The 26630-nt window shown below is 34.8% G+C and overlaps 2 protein-coding genes and 1 pseudogene across 2 annotated transcripts; all 3 read left to right on the top strand.

The window, feature by feature from the left end:
- The first annotated feature begins 284 nt into the window (after positions 1-284).
- On the top strand, positions 285-3589 carry LOC106313460 (receptor-like kinase TMK4). The gene is made up of 2 exons (XM_013751267.1): positions 285-2735; positions 2886-3589. Exons 1-2 carry the CDS (start codon positions 458-460, stop codon positions 3407-3409), a joined length of 2802 nt encoding a protein of 933 aa, XP_013606721.1. The 5' UTR covers positions 285-457; the 3' UTR covers positions 3410-3589.
- Positions 3590-11902: 8313 nt separating this feature from the next.
- On the top strand, positions 11903-13762 carry LOC106295741 (probable glucan endo-1,3-beta-glucosidase A6). The gene is made up of 3 exons (XM_013731716.1): positions 11903-12004; positions 12093-13442; positions 13543-13762. Exons 1-3 carry the CDS (start codon positions 11959-11961, stop codon positions 13578-13580), a joined length of 1434 nt encoding a protein of 477 aa, XP_013587170.1. The 5' UTR covers positions 11903-11958; the 3' UTR covers positions 13581-13762.
- A 5578-nt stretch (positions 13763-19340) lies between these two features.
- Positions 19341-21722, top strand: LOC106292851 (annotated as a pseudogene).
- Positions 21723-26630: the final 4908 nt, after the last annotated feature.

The raw sequence follows: 26630 nt of genomic DNA, 5'->3' as shown, positions 1-26630 counted from the left end.
GGGCCTTTTGTTGGGTCTTTTACGTTTAAATGTGTCTTTGTTTAGGCTTTTTGTATCATATTGTGTTGGGCTTTGGCCCTTTAGCTTCTGTCCCATTAATAAATTTTTCAGTGAAAAAAAAAAAAAAGACACTACAAACGCGTATTTTCAGTTGTTTTTATTCCATTTCGAGAGAAGTACCAATCAGTTGACGGAAAAAAGAGAACTACCAATCTACCATATAATATAAAAACAAAAATAGTATTAAAAAAAAGGAGAGGGTAACGGAACGGGACGGGACGAAAGGGAATGAAAATGGTTACGTTTATAATAGCAATGATCTGTTGAACAGCTTATGACACCTCACTCTGCGCTTGCTTCCATTCCTCATCTCTCTCTCCAAAACTCTCTACGAAACCCTACCTTCATCCTCCTTCCTCCTTCCTCCTCTCCACGCGCCGCGCGTGTTCTCTAACCCATGGAGGCTCCCACGCCTCACCTCCTCGTACTCCTCCTCCTCTTCGCCGTCTCTCTCCTCACCGCAACCACGGCAGACGACGGAGCAGCAATGCTCGCTCTAGCGAAATCACTGAGTCCTCCGCCGTCAGATTGGTCAACCACCTCCTCCACCGGTTACTGCAAGTGGTCCGGCGTGAGGTGCAGCTCCGACCGCGTCAGCTCAATCAACCTCGAGGAAAAGTCTCTCTCCGGGGGTTTAGCTCCCGAGATCTCGAGTCTCTCGGAGCTCAAGACGATTACTCTGCAGCGCAACAAGCTCACCGGTAAGATCCCATCCTTCGCGAAGCTCGCCTCTCTTCAAGAGATCTACATCGGCTCGAATCTCTTCGACGGAGTTGAGCCCGGAGCATTCGCCGGACTCACCAGCCTCCAGATGTTGAGTATGAGCGATAACCCTAACCTCTCCCCTTGGAGCTTCCCTTCGGAGCTCGCGGAATCGACTTCTCTCACCACCATCTACCTCGACAACACCACCATCTCCGGCGCATTGCCTGACATCTTCGAGAACTTCGCTTCTCTCCAGAGCCTCCGCCTCTCTTATAACAACATCACAGGCCCGTTACCTTCTTCCCTGGCCAAATCCTCGATTCAGAATCTCTGGATCAATAACCAGCTCTCCGGTTTATCCGGTTCAATCGAAGTACTCTCCAGTATGACTTCGTTATCGCAAGCGTGGCTTCAGAAGAATCAGTTCACCGGTCCGATCCCAGATCTCTCGAAGAGCGAGAACCTTTTCGATCTCCAGCTCAGAGATAATCAGTTAACCGGAGTCGTATCGCCGCCGCTCTTACCACTCGGGAGCCTCAAGAACATTTCTCTAGACAACAACAAGTTCCAAGGTCCTCTTCCTTCGTTCCCGCCGGAGGTTGAGAAAGTAACTGCTGATCACAACTACTTCTGCACTACCAAACCCGGAGTGGCGTGTGATGCTCAGGTGACGACGCTTTTAGCGGTGGCCGGAGGTTTGGAGTACCCGTCGATGTTGGCTGAGTCGTGGCAAGGCAACGATGCTTGTAACAGTTGGGCTTATGTGACATGTTCAGCTGGGAAAGTTGTCACTCTGAATCTTGCGAAACATGGATTCCAAGGGTTTATATCTCCGGCGATTGCGAATCTCACTTCCCTCAAGAGCCTTTACCTTAACGACAACAATTTAACCGGTGATATACCGAAAGTGTTGACCTCTATGCCTAACTTGAATCTAATTGATGTCTCGAACAACAACCTCACTGGTGAGATTCTGAAGTTTCCGGATCCGGTTAAGTTTACTTACAAACCGGGTAATGTTTTGTTGGGAACTGATGCTGGAGATTCTTCTACTCCGGGGACTGGTGGTAAAGGCGGTGGTGGTAGTGGTGGGTCTTCTGGTGGTGGCAGTGGTGGTGGTGGTGGTAGTAAGGCTCCTGTCATCATTGGTGTGATCGTGGCGGTTCTTGTTTTTCTTGCTATTTTAGGATTTGTGGTTTACAAGTTTGTGATGAAGAAGAAATATGGGAAGTTCAGAAGGACGACGGATCCTGAGAATGCAGGGAAGGTTTTGGTTAGTGATGCTGCTTCTAATGGTAATGGGAATGGACATGGAGGAGCTAATAACTTCAATGCTTTGAACAGTCCTAGTAGTGGTGACAATAGCGAGCGTTTCCTTCTTGAAGGGGGAAGCGTTACCATTCCAATGGAGGTTCTTCGTCAAGTTACTAATAACTTCAGCGAGGCTAACATATTGGGAAGAGGCGGTTTTGGTGTTGTGTACGCTGGAGAGTTACACGATGGGACCAAGACTGCGGTCAAGAGGATGGAATGTTCAGCAATGGGTAATAAAGGAATGAACGAGTTTCAGGCCGAGATAGCTGTGCTCACTAAGGTCAGGCATAGACATTTGGTTGCGCTGTTGGGTTACTGTGTGAACGGGAACGAGAGATTGCTTGTCTATGAGTACATGCCGCAGGGTAATCTTGGACAGCATTTGTTTGAGTACGGTGAACTTGGTTACTCTCCTCTGACATGGAAACAAAGAGTGAGTATCGCTCTAGACGTGGCACGGGGTGTTGAATATCTCCATAGCTTGGCTCAGCAGAGCTTCATCCACAGAGATTTAAAGCCCTCTAACATCCTTCTTGGTGATGATATGAGGGCAAAGGTTGCTGATTTTGGATTGGTTAAGAACGCACCTGATGGGAAATACTCCGTTGAGACGAGATTAGCAGGCACATTTGGTTATCTAGCACCTGAATACGCCGGTAAGTTGATTCTGCCTAAGTCTAAATCATGTTAATTTCACAATGTGCCTAGTTTGTTATGGTACTATGCAAAGGGCTTATACATTCTGCCATTGGATTGTTGATTTTTTAATCTGTTTATCTGAGATGTGTGTTATAATATGGTTGCAGCTACTGGAAGAGTAACGACGAAAGTGGATGTGTATGCATTTGGAGTGGTTCTTATGGAAATGATAACAGGAAGAAAAGCATTAGATGATTCATTGCCGGACGAGAGATCTCACTTAGTCACATGGTTCAGAAGAATCCTAATCAACAAAGAAAACATCCCAAAGGCGATCGACCAAACATTAGAGGCAGACGAGGAAACATTGGAGAGCATTCGCAGGGTTGCTGAGCTAGCAGGACACTGCACAGCCCGTGAGCCTCAACAAAGACCAGACATGGGCCACGCGGTTAACGTGCTAGGTCCACTGGTAGAGAAGTGGAAACCGTCGTGCCAAGAAGAAGAAGAGAGTTTCGGGATCGATGTGAACAACATGAGTTTACCTCAAGCTCTACAGAGATGGCAGCAAAACGAAGGAACATCGACGTCAATGTTCCATGGAGACTTCTCTTACTCTCAGACACAGTCTAGTATTCCTCCAAAGCCTTCCGGTTTCCCTAACACGTTTGATTCTGCTGATGGTCGGTGACACCAAACTCTGTATGTGTATCAAATCGATGTTACTTAAGCTCTTCTTCCTTTTGGGATTTTTGTCTTTATATGAAATGATGATTATTTATATATTGTAAGCACATATATGTTGTATTTGCGTTTGACCACTTGAGCTTTTGCGTTTGTTCTTTCTTTTTAAGGGAAACTGTATTACGTAGCTTGGTTTTCTGGAAGAAAAGGGAAACTAGCATACTTACTTTGAAGTGTTATTACATAAGCCATGACTTAGAATTTTGGCATAGATGTTGACAAAATTCTTGTTGTTTTGAAAGAAAACAAGTTCTGCCGCGTTAAACGGATATGACGTAAAAAAGGTAAACGTCTCAATCATTTGTTAAGTTTAACAGGCTGTGTTTCATTGTAAAGCTATAGAAGCCAAAGACTTATTTGCCATTTGCCACCTAACATGGCTCAAATTATGGATAATAATAGGGAGGTTATTCTATTGATAAACTCCAATCATACATTTTTGTTTGGTTTTGTGAATTTTATCTATTTGTTTTTTCCTTTTGGTTTTGATATACTAGAACAATTAATATATGGGGGAAAATGTCTATGTCAAGTGAAAATTTAATTAGGAAACAGTTAAGAAATTCGCCAACAAAATGTAAATGGAATTTATGACATTAATTAAGGTTAATATTATAAGCACTTGCTATAAAGTTTATAATTTACTAAAGATGGTATAAAACGAGTCCGATCTTTTAGGGAATATTTATGGTTGGGAAAGTATTATAAAAAATAAAGATGGAGAAAGGAGAGCATAGATTGGGCTGGAAATTGATATGGAAACAACAGCTACAAGTCTACAACTTTAGCTGAAGCATATGATGGGTGATGCTAAAGAATGTTTAAAGTCAGATCCAACTTAATTTAAAAAAGAAAGAAAAGAGTAAAGAACTAAAGAAGCATGTTCCCATTATCTTTAGGATTTCTAAGAACATTTAAAAAAATGAAATCTATTTTGAAGTTTTCAAAACTCTATATTTGAAGTTTAAAATTGTTCTTCTCCGAAAGCAAAACTTCAAACTCAACTTCAAAACTATTTATATTTTATAATATGATCTTTATATTTGTCATAACTAATTTAAATTCATAAAACCTTTGTAAGTAACTAGTACATATATAAACATATTACAACAATATTAATTAATAAAATATTATATAAAAATATAAAATTTTAAACAAAATAACTTAACTAATATTAAGCTTCAAGCAAAATATCATATTATTCCATAAAGTGATTTTCGTAATGCAGATATGATATACTAGGGCATTTCGAAGTAAAAATAGCTCTCCTCATTTTTAATTTGTAGATTAGAGATAAAAATTGTTGAAATCGGGTGATATTAATACTTGTAAATACATTAGATCAGAATAAAAAAGTAAAAGAGAAACATAAAATATTGCTAAAAGATTAATTTTTATCGATGATATTAATACTCGTGAATATATTCAATATGAACAAGAAAGAATTGTACGAAAAGACAACATCATCAACAACAACAACAACAACAACAACAACCATCTCCAGTTACACAAAAAAAATTGGACAATATTTGTAAATTTTGAAGATTCCGGATCAAACTTACATAACTATTAGTATTGTTGTAATATTCAAATTTGTGTAATAGTTATGTCTTCATGTAATTTTTAAAAGCGTTTTTTTAAAAAAAAATTTAAGTTTCTTTTGTATATTTTTGTTATCTAAATCTAGTTTTAAATATTTTAAACTTTATTTTAAAGTTTTATTTAATTTTATGTGTAACTTAAATTTTGTAAACAAAACTTAAAATATTAATGAGATATTATTTTATAAGGATTAAAACAATAAACAAAAAAAATATTTATGAATCATAAATGTGATGTGTAATTGTAGGGACCAAAATGAAAATAAAAATATGAAACTTCAAGTTTTGAGTAGTGAAACTTCAAATATAGAGTTTCAATACTCAAAACTTCAAATTTGAAATTTTGAAGTTTCTTTTTGTAGAGCAAAAAATTATATATTTGAAATTAAAGAATGTCTTTTGGAGATGCTCTAAAAACCATAAAAGTGGATTTTTTATTGTATAAAATTCTAGGAAAAGCTAGAGTTCTATGTATTTATAAAAATCTAGGGTTCACGACGTGTAAAAAAGTTCATAATTGGCTTTACTTCTTTCATTCATATATAAACATTATTTTCCTGTACAAAATTAAACGAGCTGCCAAGCTTTGAAAAATTCTTGCGCCTTATTCGCACGTTGCATAAACATTTTTCGTTACAGCTTGTGGCAGTGAACGTTCTGTGTAACGTGCGTTGCAAAACATTTTATACTAGTAGTTTCCCATATGCTTATTTGGTAGAGAAGGCTGTGATTTAGGACAAAATGAATTGCAAGACAGCTAAAAGATTGAGATGTTTAAATGTCTAAATCAAAACTCGTGAGAAATAGACATCTGATTCTTTTCTTAATACGGGGACAAAAAGGTCCAAAAGCTACAAAACTTTTTTGTCTGTCTAAATATTTTTGGAAACCACTTAAGATGTGCCAATGTCATTTGGTCTCTTCATCTTAGCCGAGAGGAAATGTGTAGCACTGTAGCGTAAAAAGAACAAACTAGCCTTCATAATGTCCACATAATATGTTGTTCAAAAAAAGAAATGTCCACATAATATTCTCGTGCTTTATAAATACAGCTGAAGACTCCTACTGGCTAACATCATACCATCACATAATAAATTCTCTTTGTGTCTTTTTAAGAAAAAAAAAACAGTATAGAATTTAACCATTTATTATGTGATGGCTTGAAGTAGCCACAGATAATTAAATTCAAAATATTTTTTTTTTAATGTGGTCAGATCCACTTTTTTAACTTATTAATTGCTAAATTAATTTGTTATGACAACAGCTTTTATCAATATAAACTTTATAAATAGTAATTTATACAATGATAAATAGGACAATTAATTTTTTCTTATCTTACATTTTGCCAGTATAATAAAGCATAATTAGATAAGATAATAAAAGCAAAATTTATAAGTTTGTAAATAAATACCTGATTCCATTAAAATCATATATTAGTAATTATTATATATAAAAAATTTCTGTAAACTTAAATAAACAGTATATTATTTTTTCTCCAAAATGTAATATATCTCTGGGAAAATTCTGTTTTACCCACTTCTTGTATTACTATTCATATTTCTTTTATTAGATGAACATTTTCACAAATACCTAAAGTATGATGTTTCATTAAAGAGGCAAAAGATACTTCTAACATTTTTTTATAAATATATAAATATAAATAATTATTTAAAATAATAATAATTTATATAAAGGTTTTGAATTATACTTTTTTAATTCAAACTTCTTACAAACTTTTTGATTTTTAATGTTTTATTTCTCAAAATTTTGTTTAGAAATTCAAAAATTCTTTTTGAAACTATTTTGAAAAAAAAAATATTTTAAGCATTTATTTATTTATTTCTTAAAATCATAAATCCACTCTCCAAAATCCTACCCCTCAAATCTAAACCTTAAGGTAAATGTGGTTAACGTAAACATAAAATATGATATTAAAAATATGATAATTTAAGCAATTTCTCTGTATCTCTAACTCTTAGGTTATCAAATCACATCCAAAAATACGTTTATATTTTATTGTACATATTATATATATATATGAAAAATATAGCAAATAATCTAATAATTATATAAATTTTTAATTTATATATACGTGAAATCAAATACTGCTTTTTTAAATATTAAAAAAATTCTTTAAAATATTATTTTAAACTAATAAATTTATAAGTTAAAATTATCATAATTTAATTATAATTAATTTATAGATTTTTACTGTAAGGGTGCAAATAAAATTTGTAACATAGCCACATAAAAGGTAAAATAGTGAAGCCTAATAAAGGTATGTGGGTTAAGAAGACATCTACTTTTTACAAAACAAAAATCTCAATTTACTAATACATTCTCATAAATAATTATAAAAATAATTAGATATTAATATGTATTATAAAGATCATTTAAAAAATTATAAATATTTGAATTCATTTTTATTTAATTTCTAAGTTTTACTTGGTTTTTAAACTAAATTTACTGACTATGGAATTAAGGGATTTCAATTTTACCACAAGTTTGATACTACTTTTCAAATTTACCCTTAAAAGATAACTATTTTTATAAATAGCTTAAATTTTTGATAAATTAACTTTCCTAAATGATTTATAAATGTTTTAAAATAGTTTATGAGACATTTATTGAAGCTTATAAACTCAAACCTAACCCCCCCTTTAAATACTAAACCCTAAACAATAATCACTAAACTTTAAATCCAAATGTTATAATATCTTTTATTAAGTGTATTTTTGAAAAGTGGTAACCAACTTAGGGGTATTTTAATCAATTTCTCTTGGTAAAAAGGTGAACAAACATATACAAATTCCTCGGAAAAATATGTATCTAAGAAATTTCGAGTTTACTAATTGAGAGAAGGGGACACCCAGACCCAAATTCCTACAGTTGTTGCCTCCATGTAATCTAAAATTGGATAAACTTTGAGATTTGTATCATAATGTATGCGTCTCCAGTGATAGACTGAGACCAGCTCCAGTGTATTCATCTATTTTTCTCTTTAAAATTTTGTATCGGTTGCGTATCAAGCAAGATGAACACCAAACGTGGTTTGCCCCAAACGTAAACCGTATTTCTAGCTGCAGATCGCCCATGAATGTTTGAGTTTTCTCGTGTCGGTATTTGAGTCCGAGAATGGAACTTGCACGTTTTTTTGTTTTCATCTTAGATTATACTATATTAGACTTTGGTGGTTTTGAACGTATCAACTCGTGTGAATGGTACAAGTAGAAGGGTCTTTTGAATGGTACAAGTAGAAGGGCCTTTTGTCAAAAGTTTCAACGAAATCAAGAAAGACAAAAGAACTCACATGTGGGAAGGCCTCATCGTTGCAGCTAAATGTGATAAGAAATGTCTAATGGTCTGGCAACTTCTCATTTAAAGTAGCTGCAACGATGAGGCCTTCCCACATGTGAAGACAACATAAATTCCTAAAGCATCAGCGTTTGATGGATGCCAAGGAAACACACACAACTACATATGCTAACAAATCTCACAAATCAATGGGTCAGGCAAAACTACCAAATCTCTGGAAAATGAGAACCTTGCATAACTTGAATTTTGACAACCAACTCCATGACCTATAGAATCTAATACCATCCACCAATTAATAGTCAAATAATTCCCATATCACAAATTCAAATGTGTACACAATTCAAATTAAATGAGCACAACAACCCAAAAATCTACAAAATCCATAGTACACCACCACACACACGACATGACACCAAATAGCTTAGTGTTGTTGCCCTCTTCCTCTTTCCCTCAATACTGGTTTCACAATGAAACAAAAGGATTTATGGGAAAAACTTAATAATCTTATGATTGTAATAAATATTTTATACAGAAAATGAGGCAAATAACTAATCTCCTACATATTAATAGAGAATTACTTAAAAATTTGTAACCTTAAGCTTGTATAAATTAAAAAATAGTCTTGTTTAGGTATCACTTAATTAGGGTGTCAATTAGGCTTACATAGCAACATAAGAATCAATTGAAAAATTAGTAAGTCCAAAATCTAATTGTTACGAAAAATTATATTAACCCAAACATAAATGTATATTATAGACTTAATACTCGGAGATCTCATTAACTTAATACTCAGACTAATATATATATATATATATATATATATATATATATATAATTTTTATGATTATGTCATTCGAATATGATCATATCATGCATTCTACAAATCATTCGAATATGGTTTCGTTAGGAAATTTGATCATATCATGCGTTCTACAAATCACATAATGAATTAGCAGTCCAATATGTTTTTTTGTGTATAGTAACATTATACATTGTCTACAATCAGTCTAAATTCATTATAAAGCCGAGGAGTAGGGTGTGATCTTCATATAATATTCAAGCAGTGGTTGTATCCGAGTATATAGAACGGAAAAATATATTTCAGACCAATATCAATGGAAAATATAATGGATATCCGGTTTATACTATTTCGATGTTGGTTAAGATTTATTTAAATTTCAATTTAACCGAACTGTACGTAGTCAATAAATAATATCATCGTATCAAATTTATGGATCATGTAACACACTCATAACTTAGGGGAATTTAGATAATTATATAGTATGTCTTTAGTCAACAAGGAAATAAATATATACACAAAGTCAGATCCACAAACTATTATATAATCAAAAATATATATTTGATCGTCACTTTACCTTGAGCAAAAAATGGTAATTTATATTCAATACTAATAAAACTTTGGCACCAAGTAATATCATTGCCCAAAAAAACTCGGAAGCTAAGGAAAAATTATATATTCGATGTATGAAATAGTTAATGCTCTTATACGTGAACTCAAACCTAACAAGCAATCCTATTTAAACTAGGGGTTGTTCTCAAACGAAACCATCATTCTTCGAGCTATATATTCAGCTTCAGATTTAAAGCAAAACAAATGTCGTCTCCAAATAATAATTTAAAAATCGGGTTTGTCAATTGTTTGTTTCTCTTAATATGGCCCATAATACCATCATGGTTGTCTTTTTGCTATAATACCAAATATTAATTCAACAATTTTTAGTGTATGTTAACTATTTTATAAATTATTTAAATATCTTAAATTTTTATTAAATTTTATAAATTATTTAAATATCTTAAATCACATTTGATAAATAATTTTATACTTTAAACAGTTATAATAAGTAACACTTATATACTAATATTCGTACGATACTTATATACTTAAATTCAATTATTACTTTTAATATATAATGTTAATTAAAAATAAAATATTATCATGCATAGTATGGACAATAACATTTATATATTCCCCATGACATACACATTTGAATTTCAAATAATTCTATAAATAAATAAATCTATAAAAATAAAAATAAATATACATATATAATTTTAGTCGATAAATGTTTGTAAATATATCAAAAAGCGTTGAATATATATATGTCTGTAAGCATATCAAAATCGAAAATATGTTTGTAACATTTTAGGCAAGCACATAGACTATAAATATTTTTAAAATATTTTTGTGACCAAATATACACGTTTTAGGAAGTTAGAATATTTCAAATATGTTTAAAATATTGTTTTAACTGAAATTTCCTAAATTTTTGCAAAAATCAGGCTTTCTTATCCGTAGAAGGCAATTCCTACACTGTGTAGAACGAAGACAAAAAATCCAATAAGCAAATTCTACCTCATGTAGCCGCCAGAGTAATGTCTAGATTTCACATTCCGGGAGTTGTAGAATACGTAATAAAAGTAGAAGCTGCATTCGATAGAAAAGTAGTTATTTTTACAATTAGTAGAATTTACATTCCCCATATTTAGAATTTTAAGTAAAAGTAGACTGTTCGTTCTAAAAAAAAGTAGACGAACTTGTTTAATCTAGAATTCACTTTCTACTAACCCATTTTCCGTAGAAAATGAATTCTACTTTTAGTTGAACGTAGTTTTAAAATTTAATTTATTAAGTTTTTCAATAACAAAAAATATCAGTTTGTGTATATGAGTTCGATTGTTTCTATTTTTTACAAAAAAATATGATTCATAAAATTATTTATTTCATTAAGTTTTAGAATTATAAATGGTAAAATAGAGAAAAAAAATAAACAAAAAAGTTTTGATACCAAAAGAACAAGCATGCTGAATTTTTGTTCCGTTTTGGTAATTTTTCCAATTGTTAATCAGTTCAGATTTGCCTAAGCAAACAAAACGGTTACCTTTTTGAAAGCTCATCGAGATATTTAGGGTTTTAGAATGTAATGATAATTTGATTCTATTAATTTGCTTATGGTTCAGATCAAATGACAACAATACTTTTAGTTTTTTAATCTCACATTGTTTACATTTTTTTATTTGATATTAGATATACCATAAAAATTTATGTTTTTAGAAACTATACATGATATGAGATTACTAGGTTATATAATATGAATTAAGTAAACTATAAGTAACTCGAAACTGGGAAAGTGCACACAAATGCATTGTAATAGAAAAAAATATTTCTTCCTTTACATGTAAACAACATTTTTATAAAAGTAACATTTTAATTTATGAGTAGTAACTAAGATTCAACAAAAAGGAACAATTAGCATTTGTTTTTGACTGAATAGTTTGGCAAAGAGGTTCTTGGTCTCCTTTGAACAACAGAACAAGCCAACCAACCAGTCTTCTAAGACACATATATTATAAACAAAGGAAGAAAAGAAACACCAAAGAACTGGGAAAGTTCAAGAAACAATTAATAGTTTGATCAGAAGCTTTTCTTGCATGATTATCTATATCTTAATCCTTAAAACACAATCCTTTAATCTCCTCTTAAATACCCCTTTCAACAAGTCTCTTCTCCTTCATCCCAAAATCAACTCATCACTCTCCAATCAACAACATTTTGTTTCCAATGGCTTCTTTTGCTCTGTTCATTTTCACTCTCGTTGCCCTTTCAAGTAAGTCTCCTTGCACTTAATACATTATGATTCGATGAGCAAAGACACTTTCACTAGTATTTACCATACTCTTGTCTTCTTCTTACAGGTTCATGTAGCTACGCAATTGGTCCACAGAACAACAAAACATTGTTATCACTTGCAAGCAGGCCGATTGGTATAAACTACGGAAGATTAGGTAACAATCTCCCATCTCCTTACCAATCAATCAACCTCGTCAAATCCATTAAAGCAGGCCACGTTAAGCTTTACAACGCCGATCAAGAAACCCTAATGCTCCTCTCTCAGACCAATCTCTACGTCACAATCATGGTCCCTAACAACCAAATCATTTCCATCGGTGCCGACCAAGCGGCCGCAGACAACTGGGTCAACACCAACGTTCTTCCTCACTACCCACAAACAAGAATCCGATTCGTCCTTGTCGGAAACGAAATTCTCAGCTACAACTCCGACCAAGACAAGCAAATATGGGCGAACCTTGTCCCGGCCATGCGTAAGATCGTGAACTCTCTTAGAGCAAGAGGCATTCACAACATCAAAGTCGGAACACCACTCGCCATGGATGTTCTCCGGTCGAGTTTTCCTCCGTCCAATGGAACATTCCGGGAAGAAGTCGCCGCTCCGGTGATGTTACCGTTGCTGAAGTTTCTCAACGGTACAAACTCTTTCTTCTTCCTTGATGTTTACCCTTACTTCCCTTGGTCCACTGATCCGGTTAACAACCATTTGGATTTCGCTCTGTTCGAATCGAATTCAACTTATACCGACCCTCAAACCGGTTTGGTTTACACCAATCTATTAGACCAGATGCTCGATTCGGTTATCTTCGCGATGACCAAGCTCGGTTACCCCAACGTCCGTCTTGCAATCTCTGAAACCGGGTGGCCTAACTCCGGTGATATCGACGAAACCGGAGCTAACATTTTCAATGCCGCAACTTATAACCGGAATTTGATCAAGAAGATGACTGCTAACCCGCCACTCGGCACACCTGCTAGACGCGGTTCACCAATACCGACGTTTTTGTTCTCATTATTCAATGAAAACCAGAAACCCGGTTCAGGAACAGAGAGGCATTGGGGAATTTTGAATCCTAACGGTACACAGATCTACGATATTGATTTGAGTGGGACAAGACCGGTTTCTAGTCTTGGTTCGTTGCCTAAACCAAATAACAATGTTCCGTTCAAGGGCAACGTGTGGTGTGTGGCGGTAGAAGGAGCTAACGAGACGGAGTTAGGGCAGGCGCTTGACTTTGCTTGTGGAAGAAGCAATGCCACATGTGCAGCTTTGGCACCGGGAAGAGAGTGTTACGCACCAGTTTCGGTTACTTGGCACGCAAGCTATGCATTTAGCTCGTACTGGGCTCAGTTCCGGAACCAAAGCTCCCAGTGCTACTTCAACGGCTTGGCGCGTGAGACCACGACCAACCCAGGTAAGCTTTTATTAACTTATAATTCTTGTCTAATAAGAAAATGAATAATCAATTCTTAATAATTTAAATACTCTGTGATTGTAATGACTATTTTCTACAGGAAATGAACAATGCAAGTTCCCTAGCGTTACCCTGTAAGACCTCCTCAAGAGTCAAAATTAAAGGGTATGGAGAAGGTTCAAAAGCTGGATCATTCGTATTAAATCAATCTTGTTCTTAGTAGTTTTTAATTTCCTTATTATTCCAAGTTTGTACTTCTTGTTTCCTATTGTTGAGGAATATCGAATAAACAATGAAAAATATTGATATTTTAAAATTAACCAAGCGGTGTTGGCCTAATGGTAAAAATGGTCCACAACTGTGAGTATCGCCATGAGTTCGATTTCCCTTGGTCATCCAGAGAACCTTAAGTGGTAAGAAAAGGCGGATCCTGCGAACCTCATAGTGATTAGTTTTTGGGTCTAGAAAGCTTTTGGGATCACACTACACTACGGTTATAAAAAAAAAAAAAAGTGAAGCTTGCATCATTTCTTATGTTTCTATATAGTAATATATTAATGCGTTTGAGGAAATGATATTACATTTTATGTCGAAAGAACCAATTGAACCAAATCACGCATACTTTATACAGTCACACCAATTCGGGAACTACACTAATTTTGGCTTAGCCTACATTTTATTAACATCATAATTAAAATTAAATATATTCCCTTTTTGGTTTGTAGATATCTAAAAAGAAATTTCATACGACAGTTATTTTTAGTTTATTAACATTCAAATAAGAAAATGACTAAAATTTTTTTTATTAAAGAGTAAAAATACATTTATACCATAGGGTTAATTAATCTAAACTCAGAGTTTAGAGTTAAGGGGTGGAGTTTTGAGGATAGAGTTTCAAATTTAAAAAAAATAAAAAAATAATATTAAAATTTTTAAAATAAAAAATGGCTATTTTGATCATTTTTTTTAGTGCTACTTTTGTGACAAAAACTTAAAAATAGCTATTTTAGATAATTATCCATTTATACATTTGGAGTAAAAATATATTTATACCCTAAGGTTAACTAATTTAAACTTAGAGTTTAGAGTTAAGGGGTAGAGTTTTGAGGATAGAGTTTCAAATTAAAAAAAAAAATAATAATATTAAAATTTTTAAAATAAAAAATGGTTATTTTGATCATTTTCTTTTTTGAGTGCTACTTTTGTGACAAAAACTTAAAAATAGCTATTTTAGATGATTATCCATATCTAAAGGCGTCAATTAGACAAATAGCAATATTGAAAATAAAATAAGAAAACTAATCATGTAATAATGTAAAGTTTAATTGGATGTGACAATTTGACATGAAAACAGACGGATACCTATTTGTCCACACGTGGTCTTTCGTCAAATACGATGTACGCAACTGTTATATTATATTATACTATACTATATTTATTAAACATATAATATAAAACAATAGACTCATTTTTTTTAATACAACAGTTGCAAATATTATAACATACTATTATATAACTCTCTCTCTCTCTTCTTTCTAGAGAGAATTCTCTCTTCCTGTCCCTCTTACCAGAATCTAATTTTTCAGAGGGAGGATGAGAGATTTGTTATGGTTTTGATGTAAGATAATTTCAATCGAAAGATTGAATCTTTTGCTTCGCTTTGGCGATTTCTTTTTTCCTGTTGAGGAATAAGCTTCGCTTTATGCGTTTTTTGTTGTGTATCTCCAAAATCGGGTTGGGTTGTTCTTCATGTTTCTTCAAGTTTTATCCTATCCTAAACTGCTTTTGAAATCAAATAAAGTTAATCTCTCCTCTTTCACAACAAATTTCAGATCCCGTATGTTATTGTGTTGGATTCTTTTTCTCCATAGATCTCACTTACTCCTTTCTAATTAGAGTCAATCTCTACTTTCTTATGTGAAGCCAATGATAGGCTTTTAGTAAAGTTTCTTTGAGGAAGGGATGATGTGGTGTTGGATTTGCTCTCGGTAGAATTATATAGAGATTTAGATAAGCCGGCATCTCTTTGATGGTTCGACAAAAATCTCCCATAGATCCTCCGAGCTCTCCCCGAGTTTATCATCTATTGGAGGCTGAGTTTTCAACCATAAACAACGGTTTAAGTGGAAGATGGAGTTCTATTGGTACCAGATCTTAGGTCTTGAAGAAACGACATGATAGAGGAACGATTCAGGAGCAGCACCGGTGGAGGAAGCTTGCAGCACCGGTGGAGGAAGCTTGCAGCGGCCGGGTTCACCGCTTCCAGTGCGAAGGTCATGCGTTTGGACGCGTGTCTTCTCGGAGCTCTTTTTGCGGACACGAAGCTCTCGCCATTTTCTCTATTAGGTTATAATAATGTCTTACACTAATTTTCTTTGGGCTTTTGTATCTGATGCCAAGTTGTAAGTGCCCATTGGGCTTACTTAATGAAATCAAGTTTTGACAAAAAAATAACATACTATTATACATTGACCATTAATTGAATAGTATAATATAGCGTACTATAAACATCTACATATTGATTGTTGGAAGAAAATATGAAAAAAAAATATGTATTTGTAATAGATCAAGATTTTTATCCAGTGTTAAAGAGAACGCTAAGCGGGCCGGAGTCCTCCGCCCAGTGCCTTGACTAGGCAATTTTAGGCGGACTAGGTGGATTAATAACAAACCATATATATATATATATATATATATAGTAATAACTAATAAACAAAGAATTTTGTCCAAAAAATAAATAAAACGTTAAGAAAACTCAAACAAACGTCAAACCAACGTAGTGTAGTGTTTTAACATAAAATATAAATAGGCAAATAAGTTTGTCCTATGAATTCTAACAGTGATTTTAATCATGTTGTTCATTGTATCTCCTCTAAAATTTATTCATCATCTGAGTCAAATTTCACGTCAATTTCTTCCTCATCATCAGACTCAGAACCAGACTCATCAAGCTTTCTCATCAAATCATCATCCTTAGATGAGGCTCCTAGTTCCACATCAGTTTCTTCAACAATCCAATCCTGAGCATGAATAGCAGAATCTGCAAGTAGTATGTCCACATTCTTCTCTTTTTGCTTTTAGCCATTAATCTCATGTTGAATTGGACATAGACAAGATTGTTCAACCGTTTTGCATCAAAAGTCTATTTCTTTTTTTGGTACGTACCTACATAAAACTGAATAAATAAGACACACAAACATTTCTAAGCTCGTGAAATAAATTGAAATACTTACCCCTTCGAAAGTACTCCATTTACGTTCACATCCCGAAGAGCTAGTCGTAAGAGACAAAATCTTTCTTGCATTGTTTGTAACTTAGGAACTTCAACCCCATAAAAATTCCACCATTGAACTACAAAGAATTATTTGATTAGCAAAATAATATATAAAAAAGATTCAAAATACACAAATTCTCAAAAAACAAATTTTGATCATCATTTTCATCATTTTTTGAGCATCTTTTAATGGCTATTGGATGCCCAAATGTTTGAGCATCAAGATCATTCTCAAAATTTCCCTCTCTTTTTGCATACATTGCAATTTCAGTGTTGATGACAAATGTTTGAGCATCAAGATCATTCGGATAAAAAGCAGCAACACACTTGAAAGTAGAAGTAATGACATCCCAGTCGAAATGAATAGTCGTATCCTTATAAAAATAATAAGAATTCAAGAGATATGCCATCCAATGAAAATGACTATCAAGACGACCATTTCCCTTCCCAACAACAATATTGAGGATTGGTTTGTAATTCTTCTCCAGATTGTTCAGTGCTTTGCATATTTCTTTCTTTGCTGCTTCTAACTCTCCATGCAAAAACCCATTGTAGGCTTCTGATCTCCATCAACAAATCTTAGTACTCTAACCAAGGGTTTAAACACTTTCAGACACATTTCTACACCATCCCAAAACTCTATATTCCAAGTTGTATGATAGGCTACGAATCCTTTAGGATGCTTTGCCCATTTACATTATACCCATTCATTGCTAGCAAACATCATCTTTAAGTTTTCTTTCTTATCCATTAAACTTTTCAATGTAAGGAAAGCAGGTGCAAATCTAGTTACTCTAGGCCTTACTATTTTTCTTTTCTTTGTAAACTTCCTCATCATGCGTAGAGTCTTGTGATGGGCATAAATAAAAATGGTAAATGCCTTAGCCTTGTTAATCGTTTGCTCAAACAAATGAAGTTTAACAATACTTTCCACCATCAGATTTATTGTATGAGTTGCACAAGATGTCCAAAATTGGTTGGCTTCACTTCCTTTTACACTGTATATCTCTATACGCCAGAACCCCGTTTTTCTCTATACACCGAGTTTTGTTTTTTTTTAATTAATCAATACTATTGGTAACTTGTACGATTCACATTTTTTGGCTCTGTTCCATTAATATTCCAGTAATAGGTCTTTCACAACGAGATCCATTTTATACAGTAACAATATTATATTTTAAAATTGATTTGGTTATTTACTCTATTAGTCAGTTTTTTTCTTTCAAGAGTGAGAATCTTTATAATAAAAATGAAATTTCCCCCGCTTAATGGATAACCATTTGTTATCATTGGGGGTTTTCTAAAAAATGGAGTTGATTGGATTTGCACCAATGTAAACCATATGTTTCAAACACAATAGAAATAGAAGATATAAATGATCTATCTTTTGAAATAATGAATCGAGTTCCTCTATTTTATTAACAGGTACTGATCCTTGATATTTCAAAAAAAATTCCTTTTTGTGTTTCAATCTATGGTCTAAACGAGTTGGACATACACCCGAGTACTTGTTCCTTGTCGCTGAGGGCATCCCCGAAGCGCTGGAGATTTCGTGACATTTCGGATTGACTGTCTTGTATTTGTAATAAGTTGTTTAATGGATGTCTTGTGTTTGTAATAAGTTGTCTGGTTTAGATGGGTTCTAACCGGCTAATTCTGAATTACGTCTTTTGGATATAATTGATGTTTCCTTAGCCTATACATGTAAATTAGGGCCGAAGCCCGTAGCCCGAGCCCGTAAAAAAAATTGGGCTTTCGGGCTAAGCCCATTTGGGCTTTGGATATTTTGGCCCTAAATCCGTTTGGGTTAGGGCCAGCCCTAAAACACGAAATTTAATATTTTATCTTAAATATTATCGTTCTTGCAATCAAAACCATTAGTAGTATTGATATATTATTTTAATATTTTTATCCAAACTCTAATAAAGCAAATATAAAAGTTGTTAATGCACTTTATTGTTTGATCATTACAAGTGTCACATTTTAAATTTTGCAAATATACTTCTTCTTTGATGTACAATATGTTTTTTTTTTTTAATTTCAAAATACAAAGTATGAAACGTTTTACCGTGTTTATCATAAATTTTGTTCTCTTATATATTTAGTTTTAATTTATATTTGATTATTTAAATCTTATTAAACTTAGTTTGTTTATAATATTTTTAAACCATAAAAAAAACATTTTTGATAAAGAAGAAAAGTTTAAACTCACTTTACATTTTAAAACAAAAAAATGAAACTGATTTTTTTTAATGAAAATTCACATGTATTAAAATGGTCGAAGTGACAATAACAAATTATTTTTCGAAAAGTCTGAAAAGCCCTATAAGGGTCGGGCTAGACTTAGAATTCTAGACCCAAAATATTTTCCGGCCGGACTCAAATATTTACGGGCTTAGCGGGTTTGGGCCGGACCGGACCGGCCAGCCCGAATCGAGACTCCTAGTTGAGCGGAGCCTCTGTTTTTTTTTTCCACTTTCGAGTTATTTACTTGAGAGATTTTGGCTATATGGTACATTCTAATCGTAACAAACAAAACAGAGGCTCGTTGATGCATTCGGTTGAAAAAGAAGAAGATAACGACACGAAATTTAATTGAACCGGAATAATCACCTAACCGGTCTTCCTCTTTTTGTTCCGTCTCTCCTCAACAATTCTCCAGAGCGCGAATCCATCTTTGTGTGCCCTAAGAAGAAGAAGAGGATGATTCATTTGAAGCTCTAAGATGATTTTGAGGACACAAAGACGGAATCGTCTTACTGCTTTGAGATTGGTTCATCCCCGTTCAACTGAGACAGGTACTCTGAGAAATGCTTTCTTCTCTGCTCTCAGCAGCACTGTTAGAAAGATCTCATCTTACAGAGAGAAATTGAGAAGTGGGCTCGTCGTTGATATCAAGAAAGATGATGCTGTTAGCTCTTTTCCAGTCGATGATTGGGTCTCGTCCTCTTCCTACGGTTATTGATTTCAACAAATTGTTTGGTTTAGTTGCCAAAACAAAACAGTATGATCTCCTCGTCTTGGCTCTGTGCAAGAAAATGGAGTTGAATGGGATTGCACATGACCACTACACGCTGAGTATTGTCATCAATTGCTTCTGCCGTCGCCCGCCGGAAACTCCGTTTTGCTTTCTCTGCTATGGGTAAGATGTTGAAACTTGGGTATGAGCATAACACAGTCACATATAACTCCCTCCTCAATGGCTTATGCCTCGAGGGTAGAGTCTTCGAGGCTGTGGAGTTAGTTGATTGTATGGTCCTAAGCCAACATGTACCTGATCTCATCACCCTCAACACTCTTGTCAATGGACTTTGTCTCAAGGGTAATGTGTCTGAAGCAGTGGATTTAATAGATCGAACGATGGATAAAGGATGCCAAGCCGATCAGTTTACCTATGGTCCTATTTTGAACAGAATGTGTAAGTCAGGGAACACTGCCTTGGCCTTGAATCTGTTCAGAAAGATGGAACATAGAAAGGCCAAGCCTCACGTAGTCACATACAATACCATCATCGACAGTCTTTGCAAAGATGGGAGCCTCGAAGATGCACTCAGCCTTTTCACTGAAATGGAAATCAAAGGGATCAAAGCGGATGTCGTTACCTACAACTCTCTCATAAGAGGCTTCTGTAATGCTGGCAGATGGGATGACGGCGCACAGTTGCTGAGAGATATGATTAGAAGGGACATCACCCCGGACGTCATCACTTTCAATGCTTTGATTGATAGTCTTGTGAAAGAGGGGAAGTTTTCTGAGGCTCAAGAATTGTACAATGAGATGATCACAAGAGGCATAGATCCTGACACCACTACATATAATTCTTTGATATATGGGTTGTGCATGGAGAACCGCTTAGATGAAGCCAACCAGATGATGAAGAATCTGATGGTTAGCAAGGGATGCGATCCTGATATCGTGACGCTTAATATCCTTATAAACGGATACTGTAAGGCTAAACGGGTTGATGATGGTATGACTCTTTTCCGCAATATGAATCTGAGAGGAGTGGTTGCCAATACAGTCACTTATAACACACTCGTCCAAGGGTTTTGTCGATCAGGGAAACTTAATGTCGCCAAAGAACTCTTCCAAGAGATGGTTTCTGAAGGTGCTCATCCTGATATTGTGACATAAGGTATTTTACTGGATGGGTTGTGTGACAATGGAGAACTAGAAAAGGCTTTGGAAATACTTGATCAAATGCACAATAGTAAGATGGATCCTGGTATTTGTATATATTCTATAAGCATTCACGGGATGTGCAATGCAAGTAAGATCGATGATGCTTGGGAACTATTTTGCAGCCTCTCTCTCAAAGGAGTAAAGCGTGATATTCAGTCATACAACATAATGTTGTCAGGATTATGTAAGAAAGGTTCACTGTCTGAAGCGGATGCATTGTTTAGAAAAATGAAGGAAGATGGATATGAACCAAATTACTGTACATACAACACAATAATCAGAGCACATCTCCGAGATGGTGGTGACTTAGCCACATCAGTTGAACTCATCGAAGAAATGAACAGGTGTGGCTTCTCTGCAGATGCTTCCACTATAAAGATGGTTATGGATATGTTAGTGGATGGTAGATTGGACAAAAGATTTCTAGATATGCTGTCTGGTCCTTCTCAAGACAAATCATCATTGTTGGATTGAAATAAATCTTCTTTTCGAGACAAATCACCAAGATTCTGACTCTGGTTGCTCCTCTTTCCTCCGTGGCTAATTCGTCCCTCTTCACTTCCCGCCAATAATTTACATTGAGAATCTATGTTTCCTGAAAACTTGTGTGTTTCTGGTCAATATTGGTTGACTCATTGTGTCGGTATAAAGCTATCATTAAGAGTTTGAGCTCCGTGTCTTCTTTTTCGATTTTCTTCTGACCAATTGATTGATCTGTGACACATTTGGAGCTAACTGTCTGTGGGTTTAAAAGGATCACTCACTAGTCACTAACTAATGTTTTTTTGGTTCATTGAACCAACCAGTGTTTTTGTTTTCTGATATTTGGGAATCTTAGGATCAGAACCAGATTCCTTGAGTTGAATTTGGTCATCTTCTGTGAAACCCAGAGTTGACTTAGTATTGATCCTTAGTTTTAGTTCTTTGAGTGCTCTTTTGATCTTCTAAGGAAGGTTCTTGGCATCTATGATGACTGATGATTTTAGAGCTATTCATAATAGCCTCCCTTTTGGACACTGATGTTTCACGTCCCACTTTGCTCTCTTCAGAACTGCCTAACAGCTAGGAATAAATTGATATATAAGGTAGATTTTTTTCTTTTGAAATTCTAGTGTCAATATCATCTACAACCTTTGTTATATTCACTCAAGTGAAAACCTTATGTAGTAAAAGAGTAATGATTGGCTTAAAGTACTAAAAATCTTCTGTTACTACAGAGTTTTTTTTTTGTTTTTATTGAACTTGGGAATCTAAAGACAATTAGCTGCACAAAGATTTTAATTCCCAAGTTAAATTAAAAAAAAAAACTCTGTAATAACAGAGATCAACAAGCAAGTACCATGTAACTAAGAATTGCCAAAAAAAAAAAAAACAAAAAAGTTTTGAGTTTCAAAACACAATCTTGCTCGTCTGAAAACTAAGTACAAGAGCTAAAGGAAAGACATGAAAAGCTTCAAACAAAACAGATTGTGCTCATGTTTACTACATTTTGTTGAGTTGATTCTTCTTGTTTCTAACGGTATAATTGTAAGTTCAACCCAATTTTTAAATGATAATTGTAAACCGAACCAAAACTCTGATTGGTTGTATTTCCTCAAAAAAAAAGAGAAGCAAATCGAACCTGGTTTAGATACATGATTATCGAACCGGGTTTCCTCCAAAGCACATGATCGACGCAGAAAAGGAAGAGATTCACCTGAATAAGAGAAGATGATACAAAGATTGATTCCTCTTCAACGTAAAGCTTTCGCATTGGTTCAGCCTCGTTTCTCCGAGACAGGTACTAAGAGAATCGCATTATTTCTCTTCTCTTCCGCCTTCTCTGTTCTCAGTGATGGTAGAGTTTCTTACAAAGAGAGATTATTAACCAGTGGGATTGTTGGTATCAAGAAGGATGATGCTGTTTCTCTCTTTCAGTCCATGATTCAGTCTCGTCCTCTTCCTACTATCATAGATTTCAACAGATTGCTTAGTGAAGTGTCCAGAACAAAACATGTGTGATCTCGTGTTACATCTCTGCAAGCAAATGGAACTGAAAGTGATTGTATATGATCTCTTCACTCTCAACATTATGATCAATTGCTTCTGCCGGCTCCAGAAACTCGGTTTTGCTTTTTCTGTTATGGGGAAGATGTTGAAACTTGGATATGATCCCGACACAATCACTTTCTCAACTTTGATTAACGTTTATGTCTCAAGGGGCCAGTGTGTGAAAAAGTCTCCCCTGTATTTCTGTATTTAGGAGCTAGTAATCGTCGCTATGCTCATATTGGTGACGTTATTGTTGCTGTAATCAAGGACGCAATACCAAATACTCCTCTAGAAAGATCAGAAGTGATCAGAGCTGTACAAATTGTACGTACTTGTAAAGAACTCAAACTTTACAATGAGACGATAATACGATATGACGACAATGTCGTAGTTGTCATTGATCACTACCTTGTGTTGGTCAAATGATTCATTTCATAGTCTGATAGATCCTTGATGGAACTTATTAATCGGACGAGAATAAAGATAGAGTCACATTGTACTTGTCAATACTGACAACAATGAAATTTATAGTAAGATGAAAATCCTTTGACTTTTAAAATCGTGAGGGTTCAAGTCCCTCTATCTCCAACCCTCAACAAAATTATAAGGAAGTAAACAACCTCAAACTCAACTTATTGATTCAGAGTACAAGCTTTACATATGAGACTTATCTATGCTTTTATTATTTATGGTTAAGACTCTTTTTATAACATTCACTAACAACGATTCCACAAAGGCAAGCCAATTCAAGTCAGATGGGAAGACTCTGTATTGCCTAGAGGTGGTGAAATATTTTAACTCAGACGAAGCTAACTCTATGAATCTGGTGAGACGTGAAAGCAATATATCATTAGATATAACTTCTAACTTCTATTTAATAACTATCAACTAGAAAACAAGTATTGTTGTGTTCTTTATTAAGCACTGTTATTAAGGTTTGGTTCAACAAAAGGATTCCAAAACATGCTTTTATCACTTGGTTGGTTTTGAGGGAAAGAATGTCTACAAAGGACAGGTTAAGATCTTGGGGAATGGCGATATCTCCGGATTGTCTATTGTGTGATATTGAATCTGAAACAGCCCACCATTTGTTTTTCGATTGTCATTTCTCAAATGAGATTTGGACTTTGTTGATGGCGAGAACAGGGTTATTGTTTCCTCGATCTTTTCAGAGCATTGTCACCTGGATTGGCTATCTTACGGTAGAAAAGAGGTTCAAAACCATTATCATACTGATTTTTCAAGCAGCCATATACCATGTATGGAAAGAAAGAAATAGCAGACTCCACTCCAACGTTCACAGGACGCCTCAGGAGTGGCGGACCCAAGAAAATTTTTATGTGGGGTCAAAAAGGTTCAACAGTGTAGTTTAGGAGAATTGAACTTGTGTTTTGTGGGTTCAACACTGCACTACCTAACCAACTACGCCACATATCATTAATGAAACAAGCCCACAAATTAAATTTTTATTATTTTTGTGGTGTCAGTTGACACCATTAGTCTTCAAGTGGGTCCGCCACTGCGCCTCAGGCAATCGTCAAAGATATTCACCTTCAGCTTCGTGCAAAATTGATTGGTCTCGATAGAGACGGTAAAGTATCATCACCGACAAGAGTTAGAAGGCAGAAGAAGACTTATCTCTCTATCTGGTTTGGAAAAGTGCAGGGCTAGCTGTTTTGCATCAAGACATCTTTTGGAATCAAGATTGCTTCAAATGAGTTTCAAAAATTATATTTAGGCTTCCTTTGTCTATAGCTTTTTTTAATCCTTTGTTAAGGATCTAAGGGCATGATTATTGGTAGGACTTATGCTTAAGTCCTTAGATTAATTTAGTGTTTTTTTTTATGTTAAGGACCAAGGTTAAGGACAATCCCAAATATTAGAATTATTGGTAGGATTAATTTGATGGTTCTTAGTAAATTTATTATTAATTTAAATAAGTAACAACATATAAAAGGAAAATTATTAAAAAACATATAACATTAAAATTGAAAACATGAAAACATTTCAAAGTTGGAAAAAAAAATTATTTTATTGAATTCATAGAAACTTAAATATTGTAGTTTTTGTTTTTTCCGTCCAAGTTTCTCTAATCATTGTAGTTACTCGGGAGATGTCCAAATTTAGCCCATATATTTTCAATCAAATCTTCTTTTAATTGTTGATGGCCTTGTCTATCCCGAACTTCTGCTCGACGGCCAATTGTATTACCAAGATTTGTAGTCCTTTTGACTACAAATGTAGGATCCACATCTTCTCCTTGCTGAAATTCTGAAGCGTTATGCTGAGTGTATGAATCTCGTTCATCTTCGACAATCATATTATGGAGTATGATACATGCTCTCATAATATTTCCTATTTTGTATTTATCCCATAAATTAGATGGATTTCTAACAACGGCAAATCTAGCTTGCAGGACTCCAAAGGCACGCTCAACATCTTTTCGCACGTCTTCTTGGTGCTTAGCAAATAAACAATTCTTTGGACCTTGTGGCAGTCGGATAGATTGAATAAAAGTCGCCCATTTCGGATAAATACCATCGGCGAGGTAGTAAGCCAAATGGTACTCCCTTCCGTTGACATAGAAATTGACTTCCGGAGCATTTCCGTTAATTATTTCATCAAAAACAGGTGATCGATCAAGAATATTAAGATCGTTCATAGTACCTGGAGCTCCAAAAAACGCATGCCATATCCAGAGGTCTGATGAAGCTACCGCCTCCAATACAATTGTTGGTTTGCTGGTTCCTCGTGAATACATTCCTTTCCAAGCGGTGGGGCAGTTCTTCCACTCCCAATGCATACAATCGATGCTTCCAACCATCCCGGGAAATCCACGTTCTTCTCCAATTTGTAGTAGTCTTTCAAGATCCTCCGGTGTGGGACGTCTTAAGTATTCATCGCCAAACAAGTAGATTATTCCGGCGGTAAAATGGTGCAAACATTTTCGAGCCGTTGTTTCACCTAGTCGTACATATTCGTCAACTGTATCTGCTCCACCACCATATGCCAATTGACGAATTGCTGCAGTACATTTTTGGAGTGGTGATAGACTTGACCGTCCGGTTGCATCTTCTGATGGTTGAAAATACTCTACTTCTGTGGAGAGACGATGCACAATACGTAAGAACAATGGCTTGTTCATTCGAAAACGTCGGCGGAATAAATAGTCCGGGTAGGTGGGTGTTTCGCTAAAATAATCATTCCAAAGCTACTGGAAAAAATTTTGAAATCGGGATTCAAGTTCATCATCAGCATCATCATCTTTGTGGTAATGATAATGGGAAGAAGATGGCATTTCAAATGAAAAAAAAAGTTATTATAGAAATGAGTTGAGGATAGATGAAAGTGTAAGTGTAATGAAACAAACATATGAGCAACAAGGAAATGAGCTGCAGTTACTTGATCAAGAGGAGCATGGCTATTATCCCTAACACAACAACCATAAAACCTACAACGAGTTGAAAGCCATTCCTAAACCTAAAATTTTTTTTAGCTAAGTCACACACAATTCTCTCAAGGCTAACCAACTTCTGCTCTGTCTCGTAATGCAGTTCCTTTACCTGGTTAAGCTGCGTGTCGTAGTCACTCACACACGTTAGATAATCAACCTTATCCGAGAGCTGGCCGCAATGTCTCGATAGGGCTCTGATCTCCTCGGTAGCCGCCACATCCCACCATTTCCAAACATGGCAGTCTCC

This window comes from Brassica oleracea, chromosome C1 (genome assembly GCF_000695525.1).
Source record: "Brassica oleracea var. oleracea cultivar TO1000 chromosome C1, BOL, whole genome shotgun sequence".
In the NCBI taxonomy this organism is placed as follows: domain Eukaryota; kingdom Viridiplantae; phylum Streptophyta; class Magnoliopsida; order Brassicales; family Brassicaceae; genus Brassica; species Brassica oleracea.
This window is presented reverse-complemented; position numbering and strand designations above follow the sequence as displayed.

Bases quoted from the DNA above. Each gene is read 5' to 3' on its own strand.
- LOC106313460 (XM_013751267.1), top strand. From the start codon at position 458: ATGGAGGCTCCCACGCCTCACCTCCTCGTACTCCTCCTCCTCTTCGCC. The intron at 2,736-2,885 runs GTAAGTTGATTC...ATATGGTTGCAG, and splicing joins TCTAGCACCTGAATACGCCG to CTACTGGAAGAGTAACGACG.
- LOC106295741 (XM_013731716.1), top strand. From the start codon at position 11,959: ATGGCTTCTTTTGCTCTGTTCATTTTCACTCTCGTTGCCCTTTCAA. The intron at 12,005-12,092 runs GTAAGTCTCCTT...TTCTTCTTACAG, and splicing joins CACTCTCGTTGCCCTTTCAA to GTTCATGTAGCTACGCAATT. The intron at 13,443-13,542 runs GTAAGCTTTTAT...TATTTTCTACAG, and splicing joins TGAGACCACGACCAACCCAG to GAAATGAACAATGCAAGTTC.